Source organism: Ambystoma mexicanum, chromosome 6q, assembly GCF_040938575.1.
Source record: "Ambystoma mexicanum isolate Mex_15411 chromosome 6q, UKY_AmexF1_1, whole genome shotgun sequence".
Classification (NCBI taxonomy): Eukaryota; Metazoa; Chordata; class Amphibia; order Caudata; family Ambystomatidae; genus Ambystoma; species Ambystoma mexicanum.
In genome coordinates this window covers 1,638,655,664-1,638,669,384 of record NC_090937.1, presented here as the reverse complement: position 1 = coordinate 1,638,669,384, position 13,721 = coordinate 1,638,655,664, and the positions used below count along the sequence as shown (strand labels likewise).

Genomic DNA, 13,721 nt, shown 5'->3' with positions numbered 1-13,721 from the left:
TCCACGAGACGAGGGTAGTGCTGGGTGCCGTCAGACTTTCATTGAGCCTTGGTGTTACCTGTGTTCTTCCCGGGGACTTTGTCACCCGCTGAGAGGACTTTGTACTTGCTGGATGTGGCTAGAGCGCTGAAGTACTATGTGGACCGCACAAAGAGTTTCCAGAAGACGTCACAACTTTTTGTGAACTTTGGCCGTGTGAATAACGGGAAGGCCCTCTCCAAGGCTTCCATTTCCAGGTGGCTCTCCAGCTGCATCACCCATTGCCACCGGGTGGTGATCCGGCAGTTGCCTGGCTGCCCCAGAGCCCATTCGACCTGAGCGATCGCTGCTACTACAGCGTTCCTGTCTGGTGTACCCCTGCTGGACATCTGCAGGGCTGCTACATGGAGGTCGACGCACACCTTCGTGAATTTCTACTGCATCGACAGGGATTCCAGGGAGGAGTCCAGAGACGGCCAAGCACTGCTGTACAACTGTTAGGAAAGATTTCTCAATTGTGGGTAATTTTCCTTCCATGTGGCAACCCCTAAACTTTTTGCTGTTGTTTTCACCATGATCTAGACTTGGCCAGAGAAGTACAGCCTTCTGCCGCACTCCTCTAGGCTTTCGCTCCATTCTTACGGGGAAACTGACATGCCCTTAAAACAGTCAGTACCGGGAAACGCTGTTTTCCATAGTTTCTTTATCATGTTAGCTTTCGTGCAACATGACACAAGAGGGCACTGTAAGCTAAGTTACTGCTCTCTTGGGTCTCTAGGTTTCTACAGGCCCTAGATACTCTGTTTGGATTGTAAATGATCGGTGCAAGTGAATCACGGACGGGAATGGTGGCAGCAATCGTTTCTTGTGTTTTTGGGCTCCTTTTGGCGTTGTAAGCGCGTTTCTCACGCTTAGCCCAAAATGGTGGCCTGGCTCCCAAAATGGCCAGACCACAAGGCTCCTTTGTCCTGTCCGCTGACCGTCTTGCCCCCTTAACCTTCCCCAGGTTGAGCCGACCCGGGGCCTTCCTTATTTGGGCATGTACTTTCCCGCAAAACACAGATGCTTTCGCGGGCTTCTACAGGCCTTGTGTGTGCCTCCAGGATGCGGGCTGGGATGTCTGGTCCCAATACACATCCTGGGTGCCAGAGAGTCTAGTGTGGTGTGAATGCCTGGGACCACCGTGGTCCGTGATAGGTCCACGTAGGGTGTGAGTGTTTGATGAGCGGATCTCCCATTGGGTCCCCTCCGTTTTGGCACGAAGGGAACCGTGTATAAGAGGGGGGCTGGAAACGCCACTACCATGTCGATCTCCTGAGTTCTCACGAACAAAGGAATACAGGAGCCAAGTATCCTGCAACCATGAGGCTGAACCGAGGAATCGCTGGTGACCCGCTGAAGGACTGCTCTTCTGCACTGCTGTCGCTTTGTGAAACCCTTTCTACCTCTGATCGAACCAGAAGGCCTGTACTGGTACTTCGACCCTTAGAATAGCGGGGACAGCTATTCTCGGCATCTTCACCATCTCCTGCACGTTAGCCTTTGGAAGTGTCTCTGGGCCATCAAGCAGACTGACCAGCCTATCCAGGAGTCTTGCTCTGTAACCGCAGTCAGGTTGTGTTGTATTTTTTAGTCCTTGTCACTCTCACACGATTCGTACACTTGGCATTCCCAGGTCTGAAGTGAGTAGTGTACCTTTGGCTGAGATACACACGGCCGCTCCATTGCCCTGCGGTGGTAACAAACTGTGCGGGTTCACTGCGTTTGGGACGCCCTCAACTCAACTCTGCTGCTGCAGAATATACACGACGACGAGACGTCCCCTGCTCCCCTGAACCTGCCAGCACTGAAACTGACGCGGAGAAGCCTGGGTCTGCTTGCATCGGGGACCGGTGAGTAGCATAGCTAGGAACTGGTCGCCCTCCTGCAGGAGCCCATAGCTTTTCCCCGCTGTGTCAAACAGCACGCCTTTACGTACTCGCGCTCTGCTTCTGCCCACAGTGGAGGCTGCGCTTGAGTCACGGAGCTCTGTTCATCTTCATTTGTTCACCGAACTGAACTGCCTGATTCCCTCGAAGAGACTCACCTTTTTGCCCGTTGGCACCAGCATGTGCAGGTACTTTTGAGCACAAGGCTCAACTCTTCGAAGGGCTTGGACTTCCTTTTAGTAAGGTGCCTCTGAAGGCGGACTGGGTCTAATTATTATTTTGCACTGCCTGTTTTCCTCCCCTTCTAGGTGGACTACACATTTCGTGCGTCTAACTCTTTAGACTCGTTTGTATTTGTATATATAATGTATTGGTTTGGTATGTGTTGGTTTACTAGAGTTTTATTGTGATTTCTCGCTACAGTCATTGTTGCAAAGGCCTTGGAATAAATGTGTATTATATTTTCAAACTAGAGTTAAATTGCTTTTCGACGCTGCAGCCTTGCAAGAATGGAGCCTGAAAGATCCCAGATTTTCAATTAATAACGATTTACCTTATTTCCAGGGGCGACTGTTCTTGCCTCAAAAGGATTTGCAAGATCTCGTTATTGCCCATTATCATGAGACACTAATGGAAGGACACCCGGGCATCGCTAAGACTGAAGAAAAAATTAAAAGGCATTTCTGGTGGCCCTCCTGGCGAAAGGATATAAAATCTTTCGTGATGACATGCGCAGTGTGCGCCCAAAATAAAAGTCAAAAGCAAAAACCAGCCGGTCCGTTACGACCTCTGGACATCCCACCGGCACCTTGGCACACTTCCATTACCTGCAAAAGAGAAGAGGAACAGTTTAGACTCAAGCTTGCCATAAACATTTACGGTACTTACCGGAACAGACAAGCGAACTCAAACTTACTATCCAGTGACGTAACTGGATCCCAATGCGCCCCTGCATCAGAAGCAGGATGGAGAGCTCGCCTTTTCAATCCCTAAGGTGAGTCTCCACAGGGAATTACAGAAGGGTTGCAAGGAGGGTGAGAAGGGGAACGGGAGATCAACACAAAACGCGCAGAGTATTAACCCTTCCTTTTCGCTCACAGAAGGGTATTCATCCGAGCCAGACAAGCCGGATTTGGCAACCCAGCCCACACCATCTTCAGGGTGCTGAACATCTCCTTCGAAGAGGCCACTCCCGTCCAGACCACGCCCGCGCCTCCGTGGGAACCAGGTGAGCGTTACAGAAACCCTCTTGAAGGGACAGTCCTTCACCACCCCTGCAGTGGAAGCCATCTCATGACAGACACATCTCTCACGGGGTGGGGAGCTCCCCTGCTCCAGCAGACAGCACATTGAGTGTGGTCCCCTCAAGTAGCATCCAACCACATACCCCAAGAACCAATCCAAGGGGAACAGTCTATCGATACCATGGTCAGGGAAATTTGTTTACGCTTTTCCCCGTCTCCCTGACTCAACAAGATAGTACACAAGATGCACCAGGAACCAGTCACCATGATATTGGTGGCCCCCATGTGGGCCAGGCAACACTGGTTCACTGATCTGATGGAGATGTCTCTATCTTTTCCAGCGAAACTGCCTTGCCCGTACAACATGTCTCAGGACAAAGGGGAGACAATCCACCCATGCCCGCAAACACTGAACTTAGCGGCCTGGCTCCTGAGGTAAGAGTTCGGACACCTGCAACTCCCTCAGATATATATGGACATACTCTGAGAGGCAAAGAAACCTAATACACGATATTGCTATTCCAGTAAGTGGAAGCGTTTTTGCCTCTGGTGTAGTTCTAAGAGCATCAACCCGATTGACTGCTCTCCGGCCCATATCGTTTTGTACCTTACTCATTTACTAGACTCAGGCCTGGGTTTTAACTCTCTAAAAGTTCACTTAGCTGCTCTTTCAGCCTACACTACGTCACACCAAGGGGTGTTGTGGTGGAAGATACCAGTTATTAAGGCTTTCATGGAGGGAGTAAAGAGAATTCACCCTCCCATTTCTAACCCGGCTCCTGGATGGGACCTAAATGTGGTGTTGACGAGACCTATGTGGTCTCCGTTTGAGCCCATGCATAAAGCAAGTCTCAAGGATCTCACCTACAAGACTGCATTCATAATATCTATTACTTCCATAAGAAGAGTCAATGATCTACATGCCCTGTCAGTTCTAGACCCCTTTGTTACAGTTCACAGAGATAAGGTGGTTCTGCGCACTCAGCCTAGGTTTGCGCCTAAATTAATTTCAAAGTTCCATGTGAACCAGTCCATAGAACTACCAACGTTCTTCCAGAACCCCTCAAGCATGGGAGAAAAAAGTCTGCACACACTGGATGTACGCATAGCAGTCATGTTTTACATGGAAAGAACTCAACCACTAAGGAAGACAAATCGGTTTTTTGTTTCAGTGGCAGCAGTAGAGAGGGAGACCCTGTCTCCAAATCTACTACCTCAAGGTGGATTGTCAAATGCATCACACTCTGTTAAACTCTTGCTAAGAGAGAACTGCCCTTCAAGCCTAGAGCACACTCTAACCGAGGCACGGGGGCTTCCATAGCATTCATTGCAAATGCTCCCCTAGAGTCCATTTGCAAAGTGGCAACCTGGAGTTCTGTACACACTTTTATAAAACACTATTGCCTAGACACTTATTCTAGGTCTGATTCTGAGGTGGGACAAGCAGTACTAAGACATCTTTTCACTACTGTTCCTTCTCACAACCCACCTCCAACTCCGGGTACTGCTCGCTAGTCTATGCACAGCATGTGATTCTAAGCAGGTTAACAAGCATCAGAAGACATGCATTACTTACCATAATAGCATTTCTGATGATTGTATCTGCTTAGATTCACATGCTCCCATCCTGTCTCCCCGCTCAGATGGAAGGAACATAGACGTCCTACTACTTTTCTCTCTTTTCTGTACTCACTCATGATAGTCATAAGGCTCCCTCATAGCAGAAAAATACAATCGAAATTAGAAAGGCCCTTCTTGAAATTTACTCTGCGCCCAACCAGGTTTGGTCCCTTTGTTTGTTTTGTCTTTGGCGGGATTCACTGGTGAAGCCCGCCTCTGGCTCCAGCGTGTCTAGCAGGGCAGGAAGCGAGGGAGGTTCCCGAAACTCCCTGTGCTTAGTCTTCTTGGTTACAGGAATGCACCCAAAGGTGATTGGCTGACTGGGTGTCCTTGCTGGACAGCCACTCTGCTGTGTGAGTGACAGCTAGGCTGCTAATGAATGGGAGAGAATTGCATAAAAGACGAGGTCTTTTGCAAGGAAGGCAGAGTCAACCACTGGACGAGGGAAATGAAGAAGAAACTGGAAGAGAAGCTTGCTACACCCTCCTGGAACGTTGGTTTGCCTGGTGAAGCCCTGCTGCAGTGCTGATGCTCCGAATTTTTAATCGACTAGAGAAGCCCGAAAAACTTCTCCCCTTGGATTGGTGGGACCAATGGACCCCAAGACAAACTTGTCTGGAACCCCTCTCTCTACTGGCTGTACTTTTTTTGCTGGTGCAGGAACCGAGTGCCAGGGGATAGGAACACCAGGACGAGTGCATCGCCTTTAAGCCAGACCCGAGCTCCAGGAAGATCCTCCGGACTCCATCAAAGCAGGACTAACCAAGCCTGAGCCACCTCAACAGAGTGCTTGACCCCAGAAGCAAGGAAAGTCCACAAGGTGTCCAAGAACCGCAGTGGTGCTATTTGCGAGTAGCTGAAACTGCGAAGTGCCACTGATCTGAAGTGTGCCCATTGCTGCTGCCGACCTTCAAACCTTAGTGCATGAGTCCCCAGACGTCCTTCCTCTTGTCCCCACAACGGAGGCCCAGGAACAACAGGATCTGCAGGACTACAACAGGAACAGAAGCCAACTGCAACCTTTTCTTAAGACTCAAGGTACTGTTTAACTAGGGTTACTCACCTCTTGTTGTGTAGCTTGCTTGCTCACACTGGAGACTTGCATTTGCTGCCATTTGCAGAGTTGCTTGAATCTTAGCTTCACAAGTCTCCCACCTTGTGGCCCAACAGTGATTTCTTTTACTACAAAACTCTCTTTAACATTGCGCAAGACTTTTGCCCTATGTTCAAGAAGTGCCTCAGCTCCCCTAGACTTTGCTCAATTGACATTGTCTGTCCTGGCCTGTAGATTCTTCTTACCCTCTGACGCTGTGTTGATCTGTCCCTCCAAAAAGTCATACATACTTTACTTGTGTAGCTGGGAAAGGGTTAACCTATATTTCATTGGGGGATTCTAAAGTGCTTACCTGTTTGAGAAACTTCCTAACCATTGTTTCCTTCCCTAATCTTTTCCTTTTTGCCATAACTTCAGTAGTGCTTTTAAGTGTAAAACGTGATATTTTTTTTTTATTCAAACCATTGTTTTATTAGTTCGATCAACAAACTTTTACAACATTTTTTAAAAATATATTAGAATATATTTTCTTCTTATTGAAGATTTAAAACACTTTTTTCTATTTAATAGTTTTCCATTTGCTATAGCCCATTGGTTGGGTCTATTAAAGTTCATTTTTAATATTCTATTTCTAACATGTATAAGCAATTCATTAAATATGCATCATTAAAGATCCTTATATTTCCATATTATTGTTAGATCTTCATTCAAGAAACATTCATATCAATTTGTACTAAGACAAAAATTCATGCATAGACTTAGAGACCTGGTAAAAGATGTAAGGTTACATAAAAGCTGCATTGATCTCAAAGTTTCCCAAGATAAACAGATGATATGCAATTACAATGCTATTATCATTAACACTGATTCATTGTCTATAGACTTGATATATAAACGTGATATATTAATGTCCACAGTGTCCTAGCAATTGAAGTAACCTCAGGGTGTAGGAAGTGTCTGTGTGACATCCCAAAAGGGTATCTACTTACTTACTTAACTGAACTGAAGGAGGGTATTTTTGAATGGAGGGTATAACATTTTGTATATTGCTCCCTTCTAAAGAAGGCTTATTTTAAAACTGACTGTTAAATTAATAAATAATTAGTTTAATCAAGAAACCTTGAGTATAAGTGTTATTTGAATACCTGTCACTGTGAATCTCTATGTTACAACCCTACAGCTCACGTTAACCCCTCTTGAGATAAGCCTGGCTGCTCAGTCACCCTACCAACTTGAGTAGTACAGGCCTATACCAAAGGTTGGGTTACCTATTGCCAAGAGGACAAGGCTGGTGTAGCCTCCCACAGGGTTACTATATATAATCTTGCCTAACATCACCTATATTGCTGAATGTGAAAAACAAGCATGGAATAAAACCTATATTAAATGTCATCATGCCTTTTCACAGATATTTGGTATTTCATAAATGTTTTTGTAAGGTATTGAAATTTGGAGGAACTGTACACCCTGTTTAGTAATGTTTATTGTCTTTGTTTTAAATCTTTATAACAGATTATAAAACCACCACAGCAAAACCATTTCTAAAACAAAGTATTCACATTGAGAAGGAGAAGAGCAAGCCATCCATTCACAAACTTAATCTGCAAAGAAAGACATTTGACAGAGATGGATATCGTCAGATGTGCACTTTTGGCAAAAGGAAAACAACGTATAATGACAAAGTGATCATGCTACTCGGAGCAACGGGGTCCGGAAAAACTACACTAATCAATGGAATGGTTAACTATATCTTAGGAGTTCAGTGGGAGGATGAATTCCGTTTCAAACTCATCATTGAAGACACCAGTCGATCACAAGCAGAGAGTCAAACGTCGTCAATCACTTCGTATCACCTCATCCATCAAGAAGGCTTTCAGATACCGTACAGCCTCACCCTGATAGACACTCCAGGATTTGGGGATACGAAGGGTATTGACCGCGACAGGTTTCTCATTGAGCAAATCAGAGAGTTCTTTTCTACGCCAGATGGTGTGGATCATATTGATGCAGTGTGCTTCGTAGCGCAGTCATCACTCGCTCGTCTCACCCACTCGCAGAGATATATATTCGATTCTATTCTTTCTATTTTTGGTAAAGATATTGCAGACAACATTCTCCTACTGGTCACCTTTGCAGATGGTCAGAAGCCCCCCGTGTTGGAAGCAATCCGAGTCGCAGAGATGCCGTGTCCTATGGACAACGGTACCCCTGTTCATTTTAAGTTTAACAACTCGGCCCTGTTTGCTTATAATGGTGTTGATGGTGCCATGGAGATAGCAGAAGAGGATGAGAACTTTGACAAGATGTTCTGGAAAATGGGTGTGAACAGCCTGAAGAAATTTTTTATGGCATTGAGCAAGCTGGAAACAAAAAGTTTGCGCTTAACCAAGGAAGTTCTAGAAGAGCGCAAGCAGTTGGAGGTGGTTGTGGAAGGTCTTCAGCCCCAGATCAGAGCTGGCCTGACCAAGCAAGAGGAGATCAGGAAAACCAAGTCAGTCTTAGAGCAGAACAGGGACAAGATGAAAGCAAACGAGAACTTTGAATATGAGGTGCCCAAAACTGTATCAAAAAAAGAAGAAGTAATTGGTTTCATAACCAACTGTCAGAAGTGTCATCACACCTGCCACTACCCATGTCAAATTCCTGATGATGGGGAGAAGCACAGATGTAATGCAATGGATGAAAACGGGTCATGCCGCATTTGTCCAGCCAATTGCATATGGAATGTTCACTTCAATCAGAAATACAAATGGATTTATGAAACTGAGATTGAGAGGGGAACCTACCAAGAGCTAAAGGAAAACTACGAGAAAGCCCACGGAGAAGTCATGACGGCTGAAGGGATCTTCGAGCAGCTGAATGAGGAACTGGCGGGAGTGGAGGAGAAAGTTGTTGATCTCATAGAAGAGTTGTCCACGTGCATACAGAGACTGGAAGAAATCGCCCTGAAACCAAACCCACTCTCAACGCCGGAGTACATCGACCTACTGATTATCTCAGAAAAGGAGGATGCCAAGCCTGGCTACATGGAGCGCATCCAGTCATTGATGTCCATGAAGGAGCGCGCTGTTCTGATATCCAATGTGTCCAGCAGAAATGACCTGCTGACCAAAGCCCAGGTGCTATCCTGCTCTGAGAAAAAAACAAAGAGGTCGTTTTTTAGGTTTTTTGATATTAGAAGTTGGATTGCATTTAAATAGAAGGTTTTTCTGGGCTCTGTCTCCAACCCATATGCCCTTGCATAAGATAAACTAATACACAGAACTAGCCCAGGCAATCAGATGTTTTTTCGTATGGAATAATTACATTGTGTGTTGTGTGATTTAACATTGTACTGGTAATCATTTAGTTTCTGCATCTTTTTTGGGCATTACTGTGCTGTTTTGTATTGGCTGGTAATGTGGCTAGAGTGGCTGGTGTCTCACTCCATTACCAGACCACCGTCCCACCACTCACCTGGGCGGAGAAAATGTCAAATACATTGGTTGTCCTAACGCACTTTCGCCCTCCCACATCATGCAAGCACTTGTGCATATGGGCCCACGTACGATTTTACTCTAGGTGCAGATGTCTGATGCCCATTTCATGAATCTCAGTTTTGTGGCTTCGTGTTTATTTTTCCTGAGTATACCTACTTCTGGAGCCCCGAAGATGTTTTTCCTGGGTATACCTTCTGGTGTCCTGCAGATGTTTTTCCTGGGTATGCCTACTTCTGGTGTCCTGTAGATGTTTTTACTGGGTATGCCTACTTCTGGTGTCCTGTAGATGTTTTTCCTGGGTATGCCTACTTCTGGTGTCCTGTAGATGTTTTTCTTGGGTATATCTGCTTCTGGTGCCCTGTCGATGTTTTTCCTGGGTATACCTGCTTCTGGTGTCCTGCAGATGGGTTTCCTGGGTATACCTGCTTCTGGTGTCCTGCAGATGGTTTTCCTGGGTATACCTGCTTCTGGTGTCCTGTCGATGTTTTTCCTGGGTATACCTGCTTCTGGTGTCCTGCAGATGGTTTTCCTGGGTATACCTGCTTCTGGCATCCGTCAGATGGTTTTCCCGGGTATGCCTACTTCTGGTGTCCTGCAGATGTTTAGAGCTATCACCAGTTCCATTGTTAGTGGTGCTTATTGTTAGTGGTGCTTACTGCCAGGAGTTCCCAAGCTTCTCGCGTTCTTTCAGCGCGCCTCTGTATCCAGGCATCCTGTTGAAGGCATTATGACCACAGCTGTTTTGGGGTCAGTGAAGGTAAGGGAAAGGTTGGCCCACCATGTTGCAGCGCTCCCATCCTTCACTTTCTAAGCCTCTGCATTTTACTGAATCCATTTATTATGATACTGTAATGCTGTCTTCCCTGTGGTAAATGGGAATTTTTGACTCTTTTCTAGATATATTTTAAGCAAATAAAACATATTCACAATGAAGCTGGCTAATCCTCACCACAGGTTTTCTGTTGATCTCCGCCTACCCCAGGGCTACAGCATCCAGCATGCCGACAGGTCAGGAAGGGCAGGAGGCTGAGTGGCAATCATCTACAGGAGCGATAGGCCATGCTCCATCATCCCCTCTCGCAGAACAAGCTCATCTTAATCACTCTCTTGCCGCTTCCCTTTATCGCACAAGGAATCCATCACCTTCCACCTCATCTACAGACCACCTCACAGGAGTGACTCTTTCATTGCAGACATTTCTAACTTAATCTACTCTGCCAAATTAGCACATTCTAGTAGTGTCTTTCTTTGTGATATTAACGTCCCTGAGTCACAGGCTGACAAGCACACTCAAAGCACGCTTTTTGCACTGAACGCTTTCATGGACCTTAAGCAAATTGTGCTTTCCCCCCACGCACAACAAAGGCAACACCCTAGTCTTAGGGGGTAATTATGAGTATTCCAGTCCAGAAATAAGGTGCTGGTAACAACATGTACTGACAACAACGTGGACTGGCAGCTTTACCGGACTGGCATACTCCAAGTCTGCCGGTAGGGGCAGTGAACTACCAGCAGTCATGACCTGCCGGTAGTTCAGTCCCAACCCGACAGAGAATTCACTGCATCATTGATACCCTTAACAGCGGTGCCAGTGATTCAGTGGTTCCCATCCCATGGAGTCCTATGGGACTCTATGGGAATGGGAACTTACTGTTATTCCGCCACTCATTATATCCCGGTAATACTGGGATATTGGGCGGCAGAAACAATAAGCCGAGATTGCCGGTAAGCTGCGGTAGTACTAGCGGCTTACTAGCAAATTCCTAATGGCACCGTTAGTCTTCACATCATCCCCTGCATCAACTGTGCAGACCCTATACCACTTGATTGGTCTGACCACGCCACCATCCCATTATCAGTCACACACTCAACTATGGCTCACAAAGGTCAGGCTAAACGCACCCTCACTGAACACCGCTCATTCAAAACCTTCCTGTTCAATGATGTGGGATGTTTTTACCCATGCATCCGAGCCCTACCTCAAAAACTGTGCAGTACTGGCATTGAAAACATCATGATGGCCAGAGCTTCCCAGAAAATGCCCAGGGAAATGCATGAAGAATAGGCTGCCACCCATTTTTGCCGATGTTATGGGCACAGAAGGGCACTGCCTAAAACCCCATTGGACTACCCACACAGTAGCCTGAAACCATTGGGAATGGCAATGCTGATTGCCAAGAGCAACCTAGAATTGTGGGGAATTCATTTTCTTAAATCCCAAAAATGGGTGCATTACCAGTACTCACCATTATCAGAAAGCCGGCGTTTTAAAACAACACCAGACTTTTTTTTTTTGTGTGTAAAACTGAATAAATGAACCCAAAGCAGGCCAAAGAAAGACTTACTGAGGGGTGGATACAATGTAAAGTTATATTCTGAAGTGACTTAAAGGTTTATAACAAGACTGTCTGAGCTGTGGATTTCAGCAGTTTAAGTAAATTTGGACTGAAAGACACTAAAAATCTAAATGTTTAAAAGAAATGAGTGACCTACTTTGAGTGTCACATAGGTTGCAATTGTTTAAATGTCATAGTTTAAACTTAGAATCAGCATTCTAGCTGCATATGTAAAAATGGTTAGTTTTATTTGAATGCAGAAAACTGGGTAACTAAAAGTGACATTAGATGGGGCCTGGCTTAAGGAACTGAATTCTGCCCACCAGCTACCCCCGACAGGAGTTGAGACTTGCACAACAGCTGTATTCCCAGGCCTAGCTGCCTTTTGCTGTTCCCACCAAAAGGGATATGACACTTCTCTGATTGAATTACCTGGGCTCTGCAGGAAATTGAACAAAGCCCTGTCCTGACTCAGGCAAATGTTTTATTGGTGGGAGTCGTAAATGTGGCTTCCTCCTGGAAGGAAAGGGGAGGAGCACTGCATGTGAGAGCAAGCTGGCTTGGCAGAACTGGAAAAACCAGAAATTTAACCTTGTGCTGGGGGGAAACCACACCCCTTTGGGGCCAGAACATAACTCTAAAAAGATGGATCATTCATAGAGCGGACTTGTGAAAATTTTATAAATGATACCATAATTCTTGTGATTTTTCTGCCCACATTTTAAGAGGTTTTTAGAACCGGTGGTATGATCTGGGGGCAATCTAGCAGTTAAGAGGGTATTACTTAAAATGTATGCATGTTAAAAATCTGACACTTCATCAATTAAGGTCCATACTCCTTGCGCACATGTGTGTAAATTTGGGTTAATGTCCGATATTGCAAAACCAGTTAAAAACTGCAAATGTTGCCATTTCTGAATGCAAGCCCCCAGGAAGAGCAGATTTGGACAGGGTATACCTCCTGTGAGATGTGATGGGTGCATGTAATTTTAAACAAATGTGTACCTGTGCAAATATGTCTTTTTGATCAAATATAGATTGTGTGCATTTTGACAGGGGAGTGTCCTTTCTGAAAGCCATTAAAGGACATCATTCTGACACACAATCCTGCCCTCCAGTGAGAACGCAAAGAATTCTCCAACCTATCAGAACTCTGAAGGGGTTGGGCCTAGAAAGCTAGCCTCTCCACCCACTTTCAAAACACATAAAAGCAGTCAGTCAGGACAGATAGGGACATTCAATTCCATTTGCTGCAACGCGCTCTGCCGGACCACACAACATCCAGAAGATACTAGATTCAACACTTAGACTTTAAAACTCCAAAGAACTTGATTCAGAACTCAAAGCAAGGGCCTAAACCCACAAACTGAGAACTCTTCTCAGTGGGCCTCAGCATCCAGCAAGCCTAACAGCGATAGCAGCATCCAGGAGCCGTGCAGTGCAGATCAGTGCTGGGTCCAGAGAAAGCTGTGCAGAAAGATCCAGAAGCAGTGCTGTACCCAGAGAAAGCAGAGCAGTATCCAGAACCAGAGGCAGAGCAGAGCTGACCCAGACCGCTGTTCGCAGAACCAGAGAGCTGACCCAGACCGCTGTGCGCAGAAACCGTCCCTGGCGAGTGAAGAAAACCTGACCAGATCCGTGGCGAGGCCCATTCTATTTCTAAATATATTGTGAGTACCTAGCAGAACTGTGCAGAACCAATCTCTTAGTTAAAATAATATAATTCAATCTATTTTAATCTAACCAGAACTGTCTCCTAAGTGTCACCTGTCATTTGCAAAGCTGTCACCTGTCATTTCTAGTTGCTAGCTGTAACTTGTCACTTTGAACTTTTAAAATTTCAAATCTGAAAAACGACCTTTACCATATCGCTCATATCTCCGTGACCGTTTGTCTTAGAGACTTGCAGTAACTTTCCTCTGAAAGCTAGGAATCTTGGCTTTTCAACGAACCTAGAACCGCATTCCCTATACTTTTGCCGCAATCGCGAAAAACGCACTCGCGAATTTTACCGCGATTTGCAAATTTCTCCACGTGTGAAAACAGCAGCTTCCTTGCTTTCATTTGCCAAAAATTCGTTT

General features: G+C 45.8%; 1 protein-coding gene across 3 annotated transcripts in view; it reads left to right on the top strand.

The window, feature by feature from the left end:
- The window catches only part of LOC138516938 (uncharacterized), a 159,116-nt gene extending 149,943 nt beyond the window's left edge, over positions 1-9,173 (top strand). For all 3 annotated transcript variants that reach the window (XM_069632413.1, XM_069632412.1, XM_069632414.1), the window contains one exon: positions 7,338-9,173. In XM_069632413.1, coding sequence (XP_069488514.1) covers positions 7,338-9,025 — 1,688 coding nt within the window. In that variant the 3' untranslated portion in view covers positions 9,026-9,173. The remainder of the gene's footprint in view (positions 1-7,337) is intronic.
- The last annotated feature ends 4,548 nt before the right edge of the window (positions 9,174-13,721 follow it).